Source organism: Lepidochelys kempii, chromosome 14, assembly GCF_965140285.1.
Source record: "Lepidochelys kempii isolate rLepKem1 chromosome 14, rLepKem1.hap1, whole genome shotgun sequence".
In the NCBI taxonomy this organism is placed as follows: domain Eukaryota; kingdom Metazoa; phylum Chordata; order Testudines; family Cheloniidae; genus Lepidochelys; species Lepidochelys kempii.
Genome location: NC_136393.1, coordinates 15,139,710 through 15,160,888, shown reverse-complemented (window position 1 = coordinate 15,160,888; position 21,179 = coordinate 15,139,710). Strand labels below are relative to the sequence as shown.

General features: G+C 49.1%; 1 protein-coding gene across 1 annotated transcript in view; it reads left to right on the top strand.

Annotated features, from left to right (window-relative positions):
• Positions 1 to 6,581: 6,581 nt before the first annotated feature.
• The window catches only part of CASKIN2 (CASK interacting protein 2), a 70,700-nt gene continuing 56,102 nt past the window's right edge, over positions 6,582 to 21,179 (top strand). The window contains exons 1-2 of the mRNA XM_073311864.2: positions 6,582 to 6,955; positions 10,587 to 11,352. Of these exons, the coding sequence (XP_073167965.2) occupies positions 11,256 to 11,352 (97 nt within the window). The 5' untranslated portion in view covers positions 6,582 to 6,955; positions 10,587 to 11,255. The remainder of the gene's footprint in view (positions 6,956 to 10,586; positions 11,353 to 21,179) is intronic.

Below are 21,179 nucleotides of genomic sequence, written 5' to 3'. Positions count from 1 at the left end.
ATTTTGGGGTTGTGAGGGTTGTCATAAAAATACTGCTGAGGCAGAATCTATTCATCTTTAGAATGGAAAAGATAAGATCGTACCAAGGGTCGGGAGTGTTTAAAAATAGGGATAACCTTCTCATTTCCCCTAACAGCATCTTCATCCCACTCCGCCGTCCTCATTTGCATGGCGCAAGCTGCCCCCTGTGCTGGACTATCAGAATCCTCTAGTGTTTTCAGAGGTTGGGTCTTTCCAACCAGTGCCCTTAATCTGCCACTTTCACTGAGCGGTGCCTCCACCTCCTCGCCTGGCTCTGCTTATAAGAAAGTATTTTAATTTAAATGTGTTTTAAATTAATTCCCCAGCCCCTTCCTTCCACCCGGCCCTCTGCAGCATGCACACCCCTGGGACGCAGGGCTTAGCTCAGGGACAGGAGCCCTGTGTTAAAATACAGTGGCACATCACTGACTCGGCGTTTCTGATGGTTATACCACCAGACCATATTGCTCCCGACTGTATTTAAACAGAACAAGAGGGAAAGGCAGAGCTTTGCCTGAGCTGCAACTAAAAAAGAAAAGAAAAGTAGGTCTCCATTACGCCGTTTCATAACATACCTACCATGTTTCAGAGTAACAGCCGGGTTAGTCTGTATTCGCAAAAAGAAAAGGAGGACTTGTGGCACCTTAGAGACTAACCAATTTATCTGAGCATGAGCTTTCGTGAGCTACATCTCCCTTCATCGGATGCATACTGTGGAAAATACAGAAGATGTTTTTATACACACAGACCATGAAAAAATGAGTGTTTATCACTACAAAAGGTTATCTCTCCCCCCACCCCACTCTCCTGCTTGTAATAGCTTATCTAAAGTGATCACTCTCCTTACAATGTGTATGATAATCAAGGTGGGCCATTTCCAGCACAAATCCAGGTCTATTCTCAGCCTGTCACTTTCTTAGAGGCTCTTTCCTGCCACTAGGTGGAGATAAAACCGCTTCAAACTTTCAAAGCCTTGCAGTCCATGAGCAAATGAGAGATTTTTAATGGAAAGTTTTGTGCTCTTGGGCCCAGACCGACAAAGGTATTTAGGTACCTAAATCCCAGTTTTAGGCTCCACTGTGATTCACAAAGCCCTTGCTTGGTTGGCGTCTAATCTTATTTGGTGCCTAAATTTTCAGGGTGAAAGGCACTTTCGTGTCTGCTTCTGAGCATGCGCACTGCAGCCTCATTGCCAGCGTTCAGACCATCATCCTTCTCCTATGGAAGGCCCAGCGCAATCTACAAAGTGGTGGATGACAGGTGTTCCCTTGCCTGCAGGGCCCAATCCAGTAGAAGTGCTCTGAGCACACTTACTGGATTGGGCCCCATTCAAAATCCAGGAGGAGGAGATGGTGCTGGCCACCATATAATTGTGAACTGAGGGGTTAGAGCACTCAGCTGAGAGATGTAGGGAACCCAGGTTCAACCCCACTCTCTGCCTGAAAGAAGAGAGAGGTTTTGAACAAGGGTCTCCCACCTCTCAGGAGAGTGCTCTAACCAGCAAGCTCTGGGATATTCTGATGCGGGGGTTCCCTCAATCTCTCCTGTTGGAGCTGTTCTACTTTGGCTAACTAATTAGAGTAATCAGAGCTGGACCATGGGTCTCCCACCTCCTGGATGGGATGCCCTAACTGCCTGGCCATAGGGTTGTTCTCTGGTCCACTGAATATTTAAGTATTTATACCCAGTGGAGCAGCTGCAGCTGGAGAGGTTGAGGGAGCCACCATAACAGGATATCCTATAACCCAGTGGTTAGGGCAGCTCCTTGGAAGTGGGAGACCCTGGTTCAAATCCTTTTTCCCCTTGGGGAGAGGTGGTATTGACCCTGGGTCTCCCACATCCCACTCTTACCCCTGGGCTAATACTTAGAAGGTTGCTATTACCAACACCGTCTCCTCCACCAACACTGTCTCCTTCTCCGGCTGTTTTGTGTGGTCTGAGCAGGGCCAGCTTTCCAAGCAGATGCTTGGGGCAGCATTCAAAATGGGGCGGCAATCTGTGTCCCGCGGTGGCCCCACTGCCCAATTTGGCGGCGGCCCCACTGCTCTTCCCACCGTGGTGGCTTTTGGGCGGCAATTCAGCAGCGGCTGCTTGGGGCGGCAAAATTGGTAGAGCCGCCCCTGGGTCTGAGGCAGGCACCTCATTCGTTCTCTCAAGAACATCTACAGTGCCTGACTACAAGAGAGGGGTTCCCATCTGTGGATCACAAGCAGATAGGCACCCAGCTCTGTGAGAGGGATGGGGCTTAGGACAAACCCCTCTTGTCTGCACCTTCCACTGAGTAGTTCAGGCAGCTCCCCACCTAACACGCTGGTTCTGTGGATTGCATTCTTAGGCATCTGTCTCTCCCCATGCAGTGTATAGGGAGCCTAGGCGCCTAACTCAGGCTTTGTGGATCCCATTGTTATTCCAGGGATTTTCTTGGCGCCTGAAAGTTAGGTGTTGCAATGCCTATGTCCCTTTGTGGGTCTGGCCCTTAGTTTTTAAAGCCCTCTCTTGCTCTTAGCTGGGGCTAACAAAGCCAGCTGGGGATGCTCTAGATGTCCTGCAGGATATTTTGCTCTTGGTCGGCAGGTTTTTTTTTCCTGACAACAAATACATCATTTTATTTTGACTATTGCAAACAAATAATGAAGGGATAATCTCAGGAGTTAGATGAAGGAATAAATAGCTGCAGAGACTGATGGAACAGCACAGATGAAGTGAGGCTTTCAATCACCCCTCTCCGCCAGATGTGGGCTCTAGGGACATAGCAAAGGAACAAGTATAGCCTGGGAAAAGGGGACATCTCTGTCTGGTCCTGTGTTGGCATTCCAAAGGGCTGTTGCTTTCTCAGACTTCCAGTGACCTACATGTGAGGGGTAAGATGATCAGTGGATGAGTCAGATTAAAGGGCTGGTTTAAATATGCTGACTGGAGAATGAATTCTGCTCTTGTTTAAAGCAATGTTTAATGTCCTGGAGGGGGCTGTATGCATATGCGTACTGTACAGCACTAGAACGACTCATCTCTGTGTCCTAGGTCTTGTACTGCTGATGTGACTCTCCATTAGTTTCCATGGTAGGGGGCTTTGCTCTTGGAGAAGGAAGATGAGAGTTCTAGCCCCTTGAAGTTCTGACCTGCACACAGCAACACCCGCGAGAGTGAAGGGGAAGAACAGATCTGTTACAATACGAACTGTGTGGTTAGTATATTTTCTGTGTACATCAAGCCAAAATATATTGCCTCAGATAGCAAATTCTCTTTTCTTCTGCCTCCCACCCTGAAAGGTGCTCTCAAATGACTCTTTGTTTAAAAAGAATACTATTCTAGTATAATCAATTCCCTACCAATAGCCTGCAACAGGAAGGTTGTACTACTCACCTCTAGATGGCAATATTGTCCCAACGAGACTGAGCTTCTCTTTAGTGCAAAAGGAAAAGTCCTTGAGAGAAGCTAAGTAGTTGTGTCCCATGTGCATAGAACTCACTAAGGGCTGGATTTTCAAAGCTGTTAACCCACAGTTCTAGCTGAAGTCAATGGGAGCTGCAGGTCTTCAGTACCTTTGAAAACCAGGCCACGCAAAAGTGAGGACTTGGGCTGGGGTGAGTTTTAGCTGTCCTCCTCCATGTTCCTTCCCCCAAAGTCACACCAGAAATGCAGCAATAGAGTTCATTCAGCTCCAATCCACCGCCCAGATTCACTCCAAGGAAAAGAATTTTAAAAAGGAGCTTGGACCCCACTCCAGTGCAGTAGAGGGGGTGATTTGTCAGGCAGAAAAGAGCCCTTTCTCCCCAGCTCTGGACAGGAGATCTGTCCCACTTCCCCAGCCTCACGGGATAGCTCTGGACAATAACACAGCTCTCTTACTTGCTATGGGATATTTAGCTTTGAGAGGGAATCTTGTGTTGGGTTTTTCTTTATTGATGATCATCCTTCTTGGAACCTGTACTGTGGATGCTGTGAAAATAAATCAGACATCCCGATGCTGTGTCTGTCATGCTACAAAGCGCCTACGCTGGAGTCTGGTGTTCTGGGACACAAACAGTTCTTACTAAATGATCAAGAGGGAGAAATATTAGTTTTCCAAGGGTTAAAAAGCTGTGGGTTTACTGATAGGTAGCAGGACTCTACTGTCTTCTAATCCCAGACCTGACACAACAGTTGCTGAGTGCCTTCAGGCAAGTAACTTAAGCCAAAATTTTCAAATTTAGTTACATAAAGTAAAGAACCTAAATACGTGGCTTAATGTTCAAAGTTGTCATTGGGAATTGTTGTGGCTCGGTATAGCTGAAAATCAGGCCAAGTGCTTAATTGGCACCCTAGTTTAGAAATGTTGGCCTTGACTCCTGTGTCTTAGAACTTGTCTTCACACAAAAGTTGTACCACTTTAGCCATACCATTATAATTAAAATGGCACAACCCTCTTCGTGGGGAGACAGTTATTCCAGTGCAAAGGTGCTTATATCAGTGTAGCTTATTCCTGTGTGGGAATGGAAGTAAACTGTACTAGTATAAGGTGCCATTAGGCTGGTATGACTGCATCCATGCGAGGGATTGTATCAGTGATAGAAAATCACATCCCTGAAGGAAATAGTGACATTGGTACAAAAACTGTGTAGACCAGCCCTTAGTTTCCCATCTACAAAGTGGGCTTATCTGCTTCCCAGGGTGTTGTGAAGCTTAATTAAGATCCTTAAAAGGACAAAGGTATTACATAAATTTGGGGGATTAGTATAAATGTCAATGCGCTTTACAAGCGCTGACAAAAATCACATAATGAATAACAAGACCTTTAACTTCATGTTGCTTTCTAGCAAGATTACTTATAGCGCCACACTTCAAAATAGCAGCTGTAAAATGTTGACATTTCTAATCAAATGTGCATAATCTTTTTCTTTAGCCAGAATTGAAAAGACAGGGTGTATTTTAGAACTCCAGCTCTTCCTTCTCAGCCAGCCCTGCCATTTTCCTCATTATTCATGTTGCTCAATAAACTATGGTTTGGTATAATTTCTTAGGGGCTGATCTGGAGAAGTGCCGAGTACTTATGACTCCCACAGAAGCCAACAGGAGCTTTGGGTTGGGCCCTTCATGAATTAAGCCAATGTATGGGTTTTTAGTCTGATTAGCTGTTGATAATCCAGTGGTATTGTGCAGTGAAAGCTGTCCAGCTTTATTAGGGAAGGAGAAAGCATCACATGTACTGTGACAAAGTTCCTGCTCTACCTCGGTGGGTCTTGCGCTTATTGGTGTATTTGCTCACCTTAGAGCTTCATGGCAGCCCTCAGCTTGGCCGTTTTTCTGAACCCACAGTCCAGGTCAACTCCTCCTGTGTCTGACCAGGAGTTGGGAGGGTTTGGGGGGAACCCGGGCCCGCCCCCTACTCTAGGTTCCAGCTCAGGGCCCTGTGGAATGCAGCTGTCTAGAGTGCCTCCTGGAACAGCTGTGTGACAGCTACAGCTCCCTCGGCTACTTCCCTATGGCCTCCTCCCAACACCTTCTTTATCCTCACCACAGGACCCTCCTTCTGGTGTCTGATAATGCTAGCACACCTCAGTCCATGTTCTCACTCCCAGCTCCTCACACGCACACCACAAACTGAAGTGAGCTCCTTTTTAAAACCCAGGTGCCCTGATTAGCCTGCCTTAATTGATTCTAGCAGCTTCTTGATAGGCTGATTAGAACACCTGCAGCCAATCTTAATTATCTCCAGAAGATTCCTGATTGTTCTGAAACCTTCCCTTTTACCTTACCCAGGGAAAAGGGACCTGCGTAGCCTGGGGCTAACATATCTGTCTTCTATTACTCTCCTAGAGCCATCTGGCCCAACCCTGTCACAGTACACAGAGAGATGGCTCCAGGGGTGATTACAGATTTTGAAATGCACCCAGGACCCTAGACTTGTAAACACCCAAAAGCAGTAAAACAATTGTTTCAGCACACGTCTGGCACCCAACAAATCTAAACCAGTAATGAGCCGCTCCAGCAAACCCCCTGGTAAAGAATCCAGCGCTGGGAGGGAGGCGCAGGAACTCCTCATAGCTGAGCTCTCACGGGGGCTGCCGACCAGCAGGGACTAAAGTGACACTGGCAGTGTTTTAAAGCATTTAAAGTGAATCTCAGAACTGAGTTGCAAGGAAAGAGAGGAACCAGTTTGTTGTGAAGCTCTTCCCACCCCCAGCCCTGTAGTTCTCCCTGCTCCCATAGATAACCCATCCACCCTGTGCTCCCTGCAGCTGGAAGGGACTGGCACAGGGTAGTAATTAAGGGTTGGGACGCCTCTCTCGACCTTCCACCAGGCTCCAGCTGGGGAGCAGGCTCCGGTCCCAGGGCTTGCACACTTGGGCACTTACTCCCTGTTGCAGTTACACTAAAGTCTCAGGTACCACTCTCCACACGCCCCTTCTCTTGCCCAAATCTGGAACCGCATCACCCTGACTGACAGCAGCCCTGGCCCTGCCCAGCTCCTGCAGCCCCCTTTGCTTTTCCAATCAGGAGAGACGGAGCGGAGGTTGGGAGGGATTTCCTGCAGGGAGACGGACCGAGCGGGCAGGGGGAGGTGGCTTGGGGGAGAGAGACTTTTCAGAGTTCCTAGGCGCCCTGTGAAACTGACTAGACGGGTCAATTTCAGCAGCAGGGTCGGCGGTGCCCGTGGGAATCCCCAGCCGGCCAGGCAGGGCTCTGAGGACGAAAGGGGATATTGTTGCAGCAGCTCTGCTTTGCAGTTCCAGCGCCTGGAGACTTGATCTCCTCCCTCTTTCCCCCAGAGTCCGGGACTGTAAGAGATCAAAGGCATTTTTGTGTGGAAGTGGAGATCTGCTCTGGGCTTTCATTACACCAACTCTGCGGGGTGAGGTTGGGGAGAACGCTCCCCAGCCAGGGACAGACGTGGCTGAGAAGGAATCGGATTTGCAGCTGTGCCTGTTGGAAACGCAGGGGAGTTCCTGAGGAGGTGAGTTATGGAGAAGAAAGAGCGGGGGGCGGGAATTGGTGCGGGTTGTTTGCTGCCCGCAGAGAATGACTTCCCCTTATTCCCCTTGCTGGGTCTCTTGTGCCTGTGCCGTAGCTTTCACATTCTTTTAATAGGCTCCGCTCCGCTCGGGTCCCGTTCAGCGTTTTGATCTGAAAATATTTGTTTAAAGAAGTTCAAAGATCCCCTTTGTCAGGGCTGCCTAGTAACCTTCTTCTGCCCCAGGTTAAGTTTTTCCTGACTCTTTTTTATAGTTTTAGTCTCTTAAGAGAAGTGCTCCAGGTTGCCTTTTTTTCTCTCTCTCTTTCATTGAGTGTGTGTCCCCCCCTCCCCCGCCTCCTTCCTTTATAATCCCCCCCCATTTGGCTTTTGTTGCAACTTACTCCTTGTGTGGTCTTGGGCAAGTGCCTTGAACATCCCAGCCTCAACGTCCCCATTTGTGATATGGGGGAGGGGGTGGTGATTAAGTATATTTGTGGTTTTTGTGGGCGGGACTAGATCTTCCTAGGTCTGTATAGTGCTTGGTAGAGGAGATGCCTCAACAGTGTTTACTGTTATGATGGTAGGGTGTTTCCATCATCCTTACCTTTGCAACTGGGGGTGTGGATAACTTCCCCAGTCTGCCTTTTAGGGTTGGGGTTTTTTTGTTTGTTTGTTTTTAAATTGCTGTTCAGCATCTCTACTCCTCCCCTTCCATAATTCTACCATTTCCCCCCCCCCACTCTGAGTTGTTTGATGAAGGAATATTTCAGATTCCTGGGTTCTCCAGGTGAATTCCTGGGTTGAAAGATTAGCTTTCTCAGGTAGGGGGAGGGTTGTTTGCTATCACTATATACAGCAAGTCACATTCCAGTCTATTGCCAATAAACACCAACAGGGAGCGGAGGGAGAAATGCTTCTAGCTCAGGACTGCATCTGATACTGCTGCACTCTTGTGAAGCTTGAGAGGTGCAGATTGTTAACCCTTGGTTACACAGAGTTCCTGGGGCCTATTATGGCAGAGTCTTGGATGAGTAGCTGGCATTCAGATATGAGCCTACTTCCTAGTGTAGATTGACTTAAAAAAAATGTTAGTATAAAAAAGTCAAGTGCCAGTGGGTTTGGATGATATCAAAGTAAAGTTGGGTAAGATGTGCTGAAGCAGAATGAAAACCAAACAGCTTTAAGCTGGTGCAGTAACTGAGGTTCCAGGAGATGTTCTATTAACCCAATTCACGTTTGCTTATGGCAAGGAGCAATGAGGATGGACACAAGCATTAGACTTTAAGCCAACTGGCCGCAACTTGATTATAACATGAGGATATACCCCTAAAGCAGCCTGACCTGACAGCAGTGAAGTGCGGAAGTGACCGCCAACCAGAGTTGTGATGCACATCACATCGCAACCCGCTTGTGATGTGAAAGTTCAGAACAACCTAGCTGCCCAGGGCCTAATCGGCCAGCATAAACCCAAGGCCTGCAATCACATGTAGGCTACTGCATGGGAAAATCCCAAGCCTTACCATGTGAGTCTGGGCATCCCTGCAAATCCTTCCCCCACAAGGAAGGCTGTCATTGCCTGGCGGGTGCCACTGTGCCGCCCAGAGGTGTGTCTACCCTCTCAGCTCCATCCTGCAGTCACGCACTGGTGTGTGTCCCTTATCAGGCAATGATCTTAGCTTTATGGGTTTGCACTCTTCCTTTTGCAATATTTTTCCAAGAGTCAGGCTTGGTGCTAATGTGTGAGGGTGCAGGAGGCTAGATGTGTCTCTCCCCTGACCTACTTTTCATCGCCATTTGTTAGCCTAGGTGGTTATAACATCATATGAACTTTTCATATAATTTTTACAGTTGATTTTAGAATCGGGCTAGATTTATAGTCCCAGTTATTACAACAGAACCCAACATTATAAACAGCCAAGGATGCTTCTCGGGAGCTTTAAGAAAGGGAGGTCTAGGAGAATCCAGGGCTCAAGTGACTGGTAACAGAAAGTGGAGCCTTGTAGCACTAGTTTGCTGGTTCTAATTTGGTGCTAGTGAAGAATTGTAGCTATCTGACAGCAGTTTGGCAGCTTGTGTCAATCTTTCATATTTTCTCTCTCTTGCACACACTCCTTCTCCCAAGATTTCATGACCGGGTGAAGAGAAGCTGCCAGATGCATGGCTGAAACATGGGAGAAGTCTAGAAATGTACAGAATGCAATTGAAAAAACTTCATGTTAGGATAAATCTAAATTTAGAGATTGGGAGTGGGGAGGCTTTTGGTGGGTAGGAACATGTGTGGTGGGGCCCCCATCCTGTAACACTGGGGGGAAACCTCAGTTTCTGAAAGGATGCCCTATGCACTGAGATGGAGACACGGTCCACCAGCAGGGAATTGGCTTGCTAGGGGCTGAATTAAATTTTGATTCTCCTCTGTCCTCTGAGTACAGTCACTCTGCCAGCTTGTGCTCAGCTCATTGCCTGAGAATGCTTGTGTGCTAATAACCTTCTTAATGGGTATCTTTTAAATCCCAATGCACTGGAGCTTCCCATTTAATTCTGAGGGCAGTATCTGTGTTTGCAAGGCGTAAGGAGAGAGGAAATGTTCAGCAAGGCCAAGGCGGCCTGACTAGGAGTAACAGGCTGAAATGCGGTGCTCTTAAATGTCCAGGGAAAGGGCTGGAAGCTCATCATTGGGATTCTTTAAAACTGCTAGGAGAAAAAGTAGCCGTAGTGAATATAGATTACAGTCCTGTCCTGTCCTGGCTGGTGGAGTGACTCTCAGTGAGGCACTCTGATACCATCGTGATAGCCATATCATATCTAGATAGACACTGAAGTCCATCACACTCCAAGAGGGTTGTTATACTTTGCAGTTCCATCACACCTTTTATCTGAGGGTACTAATTACAGCTCCCCTGAGAGAGGGGATTCTTAAAGCCACATAGAGATGTGTACACCGAGGCAGAGAGGTTAGCTGACTTGCCCAAGGTCATGCATCGAAACGGTTACAGAACCAAGAGAAGAACCCAAGGGAGTCCAGGTTCCCTGCCCCTGGCTCCAGCCCCTAGACCGTGCGCCCACAGTAGTCTATCCCCCCCACGGCCAGGGCTCTGCTGGGGTCGGGGAGGAGGCACAGCACTCAAGTAGTGGTTGGGTAAACATTCTGCCTGCTTGTGTCCTATGCAGGCAGAACACTTCTAGGGCGCCGGGGAGAGTGCACAACCTGGAGGCTCGTGATCCACCTTTCGAAAGGGTGTAGTGTGCACAGACAATTGCTGGTGTGCAAGGAGGGGCAAGGCTGTGCCCACGCTCTTGCTTCTCCCACTGCTGGCCCTATTCTCTCCTGCATGCACGTGTGGCAGGACAGGGCACTCATGACCTTCCCAGAGCATCCATGCTGGGGGTCCAATCTGACCTCTTGTTTCTTTTGCCCACAGCACCTATTGTTAGAATGTCTCCAATACAGGGCCTCTCCCCCTCCGCTCCTGCAGCCCTTTTAGCACGAGGACAGTCTGACTTCTGCCGGTACTAAATATAGTCAAACTATTTGTTCTTCGGCGTGGCCACAGAAGCAGTCGCAGTGGACTGTTTTAATGATGCTGATAAGTAAATAGCCTTTGAAACCTGACCCTGTTGTTGCTGTTCACAGGTACTGGGAGCACCACGACAACCTCTCCTCTAGGGCTCTGTGACCAAGGTTCTGAACGCCGCCAGCGCAGGGGGTCTGCAGAGTGGCTGGCAGAGACGGCACCAAGAGGAATGCCAGTATGAGGGGGATAACAGAGAGAGAGAGGATCTATAACTTCCAGATGGAAAGGAGCACATAATCCCTTTGGGAAGAATTAGGGAATCATCAGCGCAGCTCAGCCTGGCGCGAAGGAAGCAAAACATGACCCCTCGATCTCTGAGAGCTTTACACAGGTTCGGTTAAGAGGCCAGACTCTTCTCAAAGCAGACTCTCCCGGCCCGCTCCTCCAAACTGCCTGGCTTTGTCTTGTGGGGCCCTGTTGCTGTTGGGAGTCAGTCCCCAAGCATGGAACTATTTTTTGTTTAAGTGATTGCATGTTCTTTAACCAGACTGCATCCCCATCTCCATCAAAAGGAAAATGACTCCTAGCTGCATTTATCGCTATTAACGGAGAGATCTTTTTATAAAGGCTTTTTTTATGTCCCGTGGGATTTTAAAATATTTTTCTTGCTGGGCTTTTCCTCCATTTGAGAGCATTTTGAGGAGTTGCTACGTGCACGCCCATGGCTTTATGAACCAGAGGGATCTGAGGACCTCTTCCTTTCACTCCCCTACCACTCCGACCTGTCCATGATGGGGCGAGAGCAGGAGCTGATCCAGGCTGTGAAAAATGGGGATGTACCTGGTGTGCAGAAACTGGTGGCCAAGGTCAAAGCATCCAAGAGCAGTGAGTACCTTTGCCTCTTAATGCAGCAGCAGGGAGCTGAAAGAACATGGGCATTGCTGCTTGCTCCATCTCTTGTCAGTTTGCTTGAGTTCTACTCCTAGGGCCTTGGTGTGAGAGTCCTTGGGAACAGGGCATGTGAAGCCTGGCACTCGTGCACTGGAGTGGAGACTACTCTGCAGTCAGGGGCTGGGGGTGTGAATCCAGATCTCGCTGATAATGTAAAAGATGATGCTTCTAGTAGCCTCTGTGTGGAAACCCTGAAATGTGGGGGACAGATGGGGGGGAAGGGTGGCAGAAAGTCACCAAAGGAAAGTGAGCAGCACAGCTCCTATGGGGCATGCTGGCGCAGAGAGTCCTTCAGTCATTGCCACTTACTTCTGGTCAGATTTATCTTGTGAAAAATTACCATCCAAACCAGTCAACTGGAACCAATTGTCAGGCCTTGAATTTGAGATTCTTTAAGTCTGGTAATGTTTAACCCTTCAGTAGTGCCCGTCTCTTTCCTGTATACTCTTAAAGGTCAGCTGCAGAACTGAAGTAGGAATGAATTTAAGGCCGGTTCTGTGTGCTTGTACTGACCAGGCTGTGATAAAGGGGGAGACCCATGTCACTGCAGCAAAGAAACTCATGGGGACTGGTTATGTGCGTGCATTGTTGGCCTGTTGAATGGGTGCCCAGAGGGCCCCCCAAGCAGCATTCAAGGGCTGAAAAGGTCCTAGATGAAATATGGAGGTGGCAGGGGAAGGAGAGAGCTGGGTTACTGTGTATAATGGAGACAAAGGAAAGCAGGATCACTGGGATGGGGAGAGAATTACACAACCCTATGGAGCACAGCCCTCCTTATGGGGAAAAGACATTGAACTACACCCAGGAGAAGGCAGGAGGTATTGGTAGGAAACACCATGGTTAGAGTTGTGGATGGTACATTGTGCAGTCATGTCCCGATCATGCACTGATTCTCCTAAAGATCAGGATACAAGAGATTGTGTCCTCAGTGGATGAGTTCCTGGTTAGGAGCAGGGAAGAAGCCCCTGTAAGTTTTGGCCCCAGTGACCTACGGGGAGGGAGACAGACTGGGAGTTCCTAGGGTTTGAGGACCTAGAGAAATAAACAAAAGACCAGGGCATCACTAGGACCTTGTCAGCAGCCCATGTCCCAGACACCCCCATGCAGGATAGTGATTGGAATGAAATGGAGGTGGGTGGGAGGGTCTGAACTTTATCCTAAAGCTGGGGCCCCAGGGACAAAAGTTAAGATCTGAATGTCTCAAAAGTGCGGGGTGTCCAGCTCCAGAATCTTGGTTCAGCTCCTTCATTCTTGGGGTTCTTCCTGGAGTAGGTGGGATATGTGAGACGGGTGACACCCAGCGCATATAGACACCAGAGTGTTGGCTAAGAAGAAGGAAGACGGAGCTATATTCCCCATATGAATGTGGGAATCAACAGAAGACAGCAGAAGGGAAGTGGGGGAGGTTTAGATTGGATATTAGGAAAAACTTTTTCACTAAGAGGGTGGTGAAACACTGGAATGCGTTACCTAGGGAGGTGGTAGAATCTCCTTCCTTAGAGGTTTTTAAGGTCAGGCTTGACAAAGCCCTGGCTGGGATGATTTAACTGGGAATTGGTCCTGTTTCGAGCAGGGGGTTGGACTAGATGACCTTCTGGGGTCCCTTCCAACCCTGATATTCTATGGGAGGAAAGGTGAACTAACTGGACTAATCAGTTGAGTGGATAAGGAAGCCATTAGGATGAAGAAGTAAAACAGGGTAGTCTAAAGCATGTGAGATAACTGAGCCACTGGGGAACAATTGGAGACTCTGTATGTGTCTGTTTGCAGGGAAGTTCTGAATACACATTCTAGATTCTCCTTTGACTCTAATGGTCTTGGTTGGTGGGGAGACAAGGGTGAAGTACCATACGCTGGATCTACAAAGCCATCCTGCTAAAATGCTCTTTAAGGCTAATGTTAAAAGACTACCCTTTCTTCAACCAGAAGGGATATGGATTTAAGGTGGACTCTGGGCCCAGCTGGTGGGGGGAAGAAAGTGAATGTCGGGAGAGTGGGTCCTGGTCCAATTCCCCAGAGACAGGTGTTCACAGCATAAAAACTACCACATTTAATAGTGCTCTTGGCAGAGAAGCTAAGGGCTGAATGGGCAAGTGGTAGCCAGCAAACCTTTCACCCTGGGAGGTGTCCATCCAGGGCAGGGTTGTGGTGCAGCATAGGGGAAGCTTGCCCTCCTGCGGCCTGTGCCGTGCGTGTGCTATGGATACAGGCATCCTGTTGCCAGGTCTGTCAGTCTGGCACATCTCATGAGAGCAAAAGAATTCACGTGAAAGCTCATAGGAGGAGAAAAGTGTGTGTGTGGAGGGTGAGGGGGAATAACTGAGACTGACTTGGAGAGACGAGGAGCAGCTCAGGGCTGTGTGTTCAGTGCTGGAAAAGTTAGTGAGGCTGGGGATTATAAAAACAAGGTGGGGATAAACTGCTAGGTCAGACACTACAAAGCGCTGAGCGGGAGGAGGTAGGGGTTAACCTCTGAAAATCCACAGGGCTGGGGTTACGGAAACAAAACAACGCTCCCTAGACGGCTGCACCAAATGCAGATTGGAAAGAACTTTTCCAGTCAGTACAAGGAACTAGCCCGGCCGATTGGGAACATCATGCACAGGTCTGCTCACCTGCTTATCGCAAGGCCAGGTGGCACGGGAAAACCCCAATGATGCAGATTTGTCAGAGTGCGGAGAGATACTTAGCTCTCAGGAGGAGGAGGAAATAAGAATCTACAGCGTTCTGAGAGAGGCTAGTGATGCCTACAAGGGAGACCAGGAGCTGTTGTTAAGGAAGGGCTGAGAATAAGGACAACCCCAGTGTCTATCTCTAGATTAAATACTAAGGAAGAAAGGAGTGAAGCCGGAACTGGCACAGCTGGTGTGCTTGGCTTGAAAGGGGAGCCTGATGAGGTGTAACATGCAATGAGGTGAGAATGCCCCCATGCTAGGAGGGGAAGGAGCAAGGCTGGCCTCCTCCCCTCCATCCTAGGACCTTAATCACCTGATGACTCTATCTCAATCAAATGCAATTGGAGAGCATTCTCTATTGCCTTGCTCTGGCTTTGTCCCCTCCTTGCTCCCCACAGGGGCTGAACCCCCAGCCAGAGATGGGGTCAGTCTATTACATGGCGGCAGGATAGGTCTGACGTTTCCCCTGCTGCATGAGGCTCTGTCCCTCCACCAGAGGAGCCTTCTACTCCCAATCCCTTATGATTCATTCTCTTGCTCGCTTGCTCTCTTTTTGTTAAGATGCTGGGTGAGCAGAATGTTAGCTGCCTTTGTTGCTCATTAAAGCGCCTTTCCATATGACAGGCCGAGACGCTGATTTTTAAAATCCCTCTAAGAGTCCTTCTGCTGTCTCAGTGGATTCGGCGCCGCATCGCTGTGATTAGCCCTCGGGGATCTCCTGGGCCTAAAAAAAGTCGCTGCACGTAACCGAGAATCAAGCCGCCAGTCCCGGCAGCGGGAAGTTCAGGGACACATAGTTAAATATTCAACGTGCATATTCTTAGGCGGTGCATGGGGTGGAAAATGTTGGTGCACAAATGGGTCAGAGCACCTATTATTTCAAAGCCCGGGAGCACGTGATGATTTCTTCTTTTTTTTTTTTTTTGGTGGGTGAGAGCACATTAATCCTGCAGCTCTGTGGGGCTGGGGGACATCAGTATGATACTGTAAGGCAGAGGGTGTGGGGGATGCCCATTGTTGTAGATACCTCTGCAAGCGGGGAGGGGTTCTCTCAAACCATATACATCCAGGGAGGGCTTGGGCCATTCCCCGTGGACCCTACTGCTGTTGGGGTTGTCACCTGGAGCAGTGGTAGAAGTTTTAATTTCCTTCTCTCGCCTCCCCTTCAGTGTCTGAGCACTGCAGAGTTTAATTGAAATTGTTAAACGACCCGTCACGGCTTTGGCCTTTTCTCCTTAGTGATCAATCACTTTCCTGGCTGGACGCGCTCGTTAACAATGAGCCAGTTGGCTGGGCAGGGATGAGCGTGGTAGCCCTGGAGTTAAAAAAAAAAAAAAAAAAAAAAAAAAAAGAGGGGGATTGGGGAGGGGGGTGTCACAAGATTAGATTCCTGGGGGAGGAGACCAGCAGAACAATTGGGTCTGTGGCCATTGTCCCTTGGAAAGGGGAAAGTCTCTCAAGCTGTGCCAGCCCTTATGAGGGGAAGACAGAGTTTAATTCAGCTGAGCCCCAAGAGCAGGCTCCTGGATGGAATTTACCAGGGGGATTTGCTTGCTAGTCGTTCATCCTGAAGAATCGCAAAATGTCTTCAAAGTTTGCATGCTCACAGCTTTGCTGAAATTTAGCCATTTCTGGGGTGAAGGCAGTCAACTAGTTTCTCCTCTACTTGCATGGAGGACGAGAAACTTTTGACAAGCACTCTAGGATAAATCCATACTCTCGGGGAAAGAGCTTTAATATCCATGCAGAGCAGGCAGAGTCTAAGAAAATGGGTATTTCCTGCTTCCAAGTTCCCAGGAGGTCTGTGAGGTTCATTTAATTCATGTGTGTAAAGTGCCTTGAGATCCTCGGATGGAAGAGGCTCCAGTTGGGCAAAACAGTATTAACTTGGAAGGATAAAGAGCTACATCAACCCTGTTAGGCTTTGAACCTGATTCTGTGCAGTCTAGATATTTTCAACCTGACACTGATCTTAGCCATCCACAAAGTGTCTAGAGTGGCTTTCTGAGCTCCCAGACATTGTATGTATCAAGTGTCCCTAGTTAGAAGGCATGATAACCTGCTAAATACAGGTATTTGCCATTGTTCTAGTCCAGAGGTTCTCAAACCTTTCTATCATGTAGATTCTGTTCTAGTAGAGTACTAGTAAGCTCTCTCTGTTTTGTGTTTGTACAGCACCCAGTGCACTGGGCTCCTGGTCCATGACTGGGGCTCCTCCGGTAATACAAATAATTCATAATGAGCTTGTCCAGTGGTCTCCTCCCCTTCCAGTGGCCACTTCCTCTTCCATTGTCTCATCAGATCCCTGTGGTAACCACAGCAGTCCCTTATGTGGAGTAGTAATGTTAGACATGTATTTTTAGCAGCTTTTAACGTGATGCAGTAGCTGGAAACAAACAGGCAAGCTAGCACCATGTGAACAGCGAACTCTGCACAGACCTCACTTTGGGAACTGCTTTGCTAGTCTGTCCCTCCAGAATTTCTCAATGGGCTGAGAGTTCCTGGCTCGCTCCTCCCCTGCCTGCTTTCCAGCTGTGGAGCGTTGGCAGGGGTGCAGTGCGGGGCTTACCCCTCTGGCCACTGTGGCCACCATTCTCTTTCTGCCATTGACAGAATAGCACTGGTAATGCCCCCTGTGCCTTATACGGAATACAAGAGCATTACCTGTCCCACAAGCCATCTCGTCCAGTCTCGATTTCCTGATAGTGGTCAGCACTAGTTGCTTCAGAGGATGGTTTAAGAGCCCTGCAGTAGGCAGATGTGGGGTAAACTGACCCTGCAACTGGCTCCCTCCTAATCCTTAGTAGTTAGTTTGCCTTAAGCTCTGAAGCATGAGGCTTAATATCTCTTCCAGAATTAGTGAACTTTAACTATTGTAACTCTGGATGTTCTTGTTATCCATATAAATATCCAGTCTCTCTTTGAATCTTGCTGATTGCGTTTGCCTCAGTGACATCCTGCGGTAGAGATCCACAGTTTGTATCGTGTGGGGAAAAAAGTATTTATTTTTGTTGTTTTTGAATTTGTCATCTTTTAATCTTGTTAGCTGGCCTTTTGTTCTTGTGTTGTGAGATGGTGAGAACAGATCTACCTTCTTGATCATGTGCTATTTTATAGACTTTTTTTGTGTCCCCTCTTCACCTTTCTAAGTGAAGGAATTTCATTCTCTTCAATCTCTCTTCATGTAAGAGTTTCTCTAGGTCCCTAGTCCTTCTCATTGCCCATCTCGGATCCCCCTGTAATGCCATATTCTTTTTGAGATGGCATGACCCGTAAGGCACATGTTATTTCAGAAGAGGCCACACCATTAGTTTGTGTGTCCCTGTTTAAAAGCTGGTCCTCTCCTAGATGGTGTGTGCTGCCTCATGTGCCCCATGAGCTGGAACAGCCAATTATCTGCTTCCACTTTGGATTGCAGCTCCATTCATTGCTCCATCAGCCCCATGTGGGAACTCATTCTCTTTCTGTGTGTGGAGGAAGGATGGAAATCATCAGAGTCTATTGCTGCTAAAGCAGCAGAGTCCATAAGCCTGGGCCAAGCCATTCTTTCCTGTGCAGATCCTCTGCCTATGTCAGGTAACAAAGCAAGAAGTTGCATCTTCCACCATGGCTTTCTGTTAAATCTGAATCACCCAGGCCATTAGGCAGCCAGGGCAGGATTATTTTCTGTTACGTTATGCTTGGTTTATGTTTCCTCTAGTCTAGTTTTAAAACCCCGAGGCAGCCTAGTTTCTATTCCTTGTTCGCCACTGACTCAGTGCGTCACCTTGGGCAAGTTCCTTCACATTCCTAGGCTTCAAGGGTGAGCACCTGACTCTCCTTAGTAAAGTGCCAAGAGAGCTACAGAAGGAAAGTGTCCTAGAAGTGCTAAGTATTAAGTGACAGAGATTCCAGTGCTTCTCTTGAGCGTCTATTTAACAGTCTTCTAAAGCATGTGGCAGTATTACATGGATCGCTGTAAAAACTTCTTGATGTGGGTGAGAAGGAGAGAAATGGACTTAAAGGTTTCTGTATTTACATCGCCCTACTCCTAAACCACTGCTTGGAATAGATTTCAGAGTAGCAGCTGTGTTAGTCTGTATTCGCAAAAGAAAAGGCGTACTTGTGGCACCTTAGAGACTAACCAATTTATTTCAGCATAAGCTTTCGTGAGCTACAGCTCACTTCATCGGATGCAAATCAGATGGAATAGAGTAAACTGTAAGGGGGGGGGGAGACTAATGGGTGTTTAAAATTATTTAGTCCTCCTCTTCCTCACCCCCGGCCCTCTATCCCATGGAGGAGGTCTCTTCCAATGCTTGCCTAGTCGTGTGCCAGCCGTTAAGGTCGCTTGGCATTCTCTGTGTTGGGACCTCTGGAATGCCAGCTGCTTCTCCCGGTGGGCAGGGTCCTGCTGACAGAAGGAATGCGTTCCTCACGCCTACTGCATGCTTCCACTTGAGCTGAGAGTTCAGCTATTTGAGCTGGGAACAATTTTTATCCCTCGTTTCCAATCTCTTTACGGTTGGTGGGGGGTGGGGAAGAGAGCAGGAGCAGAGTCTGCAAAAGGAATCAACTTACTGTGAATATACGGTGTCTGTTCAAAGCCAGCCTCTAAAGTTTGTTGTGCTTGGAAAAGGGCCATCCCTGTCCTTGGCTAGTCATGCCCTGGCTGGGCTGCTTTGATGGGCCGAATGTTAGCAAAGCTGTGGCTGCACTTGCTAGCACAATCAGAGAAGCCTGAAGCAAATAGGGAGATAAGGGGCCTGCGGGAACAAGGGATAGCGCTCCCTTCCTGGGAATTGCCCAGCTCCATGGGGGAAGGGGGCTGGGGTTGGGAATTGCTGCTGTCCCTGTGAAGCCACCAACATGTCTGTCTGATCTTCCGGATGGGTGGCAGGGGAGAGCAGTCCTCGTGGTGTACAAGGTTCAGGGGCAGTCTCTGCCCTTTGTAGAGGCAGCTGGAGTTAAGCTTGGTGGGGGGAGGGGGAGGTTGTCAGCCCTTACGCAGGTTTCCCCTTGAGTTAGTGTAAGAATTCAGCTGCCAGCCACAGAGGGCAGGCGAGGGGCAGCCGCTCGCATTTTGCTTGACCTCTCGTGAGAGGCCCCAAAGCGCCTCACTGAATGGGCAGGGCTGCCCCTTGGCACCAGGCCAGCTCTGCCTGTAGCTCTGCGGGAGGAGGAGCGTGTTGCTAGCAGGTTCACACTGACTGCAGCAAGGCCTTTTGGCAGCTGAGGCCCCATTTAGGTCCTGTATGAACTCCCGAGAAGCAGCCAGCACTCTCCTCTTCCTGGGTGAGAGACAGGCTCCCTTCCACAACCTGCTGAACAGGGAGATGCTTTAAGAAATGGGCCAGTGGCCTGGGTGAAAATCCAGCACCCTACTGACTCTATGGGGCAGCCCTGAGTCAGACCTCTGTGCTCACATGAGCGTAGGCTGGCACTGCTGTGTTTAGGGGAGGATGACTTTACCCCGCATCACTTTGCAGTGCCCTGCATCACCTCCCCCCAAACACTCTCTAATGAGTGTTTTTCTGGGTACCTCTGACAGGCAGGTCTTGGCATTGCTGCCATTGAATGGTTGCCCCTCATAGGTGTGTATTGGAAGTGCAGTCTCTGGGTTTGCACCCTGAATGAAAGCTGGGCAGAGCCACCCATGGTTTCTCTCCCCCCTATCTGGACACAGTGAGTCCCATCGCTTGGCTTCCCTTTCCCGGCAGCGCTTTACAATACCAAAAAGTTCCTGCAGATAGAAGATGAAGCTCTAGTTCCGGCGCTGCTCCCAGAGGGTTTGGCTGTCCTTATTCCTTATTATAGCAGGGTATGTTCTTAACACATCGCAAGGCAGAGCTGGGCCACGCTGTACTCGGGGAAGGAATCTTCTGGAGAGCCATGTGTGTGCGTGTGCTGGTGGCCGAGTCCAGAGTGTGCCTGCCCTGGCACAAGGAGGCTCTTGGAGCTGGATTCTGTGCTTAAGGCAGGGAAGAGATTGTGGGCTTCATTCCGGGCACTACCTCCTGTCCCTTTAAGAGCTGCATTCACACTAGCCTGGTGCAAGCCCATTGGTCTCCCTGAGTGCCTGCACCAACAGGAGGCAGGGCTCTTGCAGCTGGTGGAAACTACCCTGGTGGTGGGTATTTCCCATGCAGCAAGTGCAAGGTCTGCTGCTTTGGGGCTAACTGGAAAATCGGTCTCCTGCTCATGTTTGACTGTTAAACTCCCCATCTCATGAATACAGGGTCCCAGGTATGGATGCAGTACCGTGCAGCTGACTGATGGGGGTCTTCCTAATTCGGGCATCTCTAAGTGCCTCCCAGTGGCACTGCCCCGGCCATAGGCTAAGCTAAACAAAAACATCCTGCCCCCTTTTCCCCAGGAGCCATATGAGAGATGACTTGAGCAAACACCTCTGTAAAGAGGGCAGGTCCCCAGAGGGCTGTATTTGAGGAGATAGCAAAGACATGGGCAAATCCTAAATGCCTTCCCGTGACTCCTCAGTTCGCTGGCAGGCTAAGAGATCCCTGCCACTCTGTTCCGGAGGGCTCTGGAGCAGCAGTTGGGATGTGCAGATGACAAGGATGATACTGATCAGGCTGCCAGCTGAAGGAATGCTGCACAGGTGTGCAGCCTGCAGTCTCTAAAGAGTTAACTGCACTATGGGGCCTGGCATAAGGACGCTTTTCTGCTGCACCCACTGTGTGACCCATAGGAGGGCTCACTACGCAGCTGTGGGAGCAACAGGAGAAGAGGGAACTTGCTAAGCCAGAAGCCTCCTGTTCTGTCAAGCTTTACCTGGGGGGTTCCCCACCTCATCCACACCAGGCTGGGTCAGGGCACTGGGGCTGCGGACGAGGAACTGTTGTGTTTCCTCTAAAACAGTGACGCAGAAGCCGAGAATACCCTTTCTCTCTTGCACGCACCTGGCCTGCCATGGCAGGGGCAGCTTGGGATCCGGGTGTACAGATCTTGCCGGTTCCAGTGACTGGCAACATCCCAGCTGTCAGAACAGCAGCAGCCTTTGGCCTAAAGCTTCACTGCCCGCGAAAGTAATTCCTTGGCTGAAGCCTGTCTCCTGGGTGGCCCCATGACAGCCTGGAATTTGCTCTG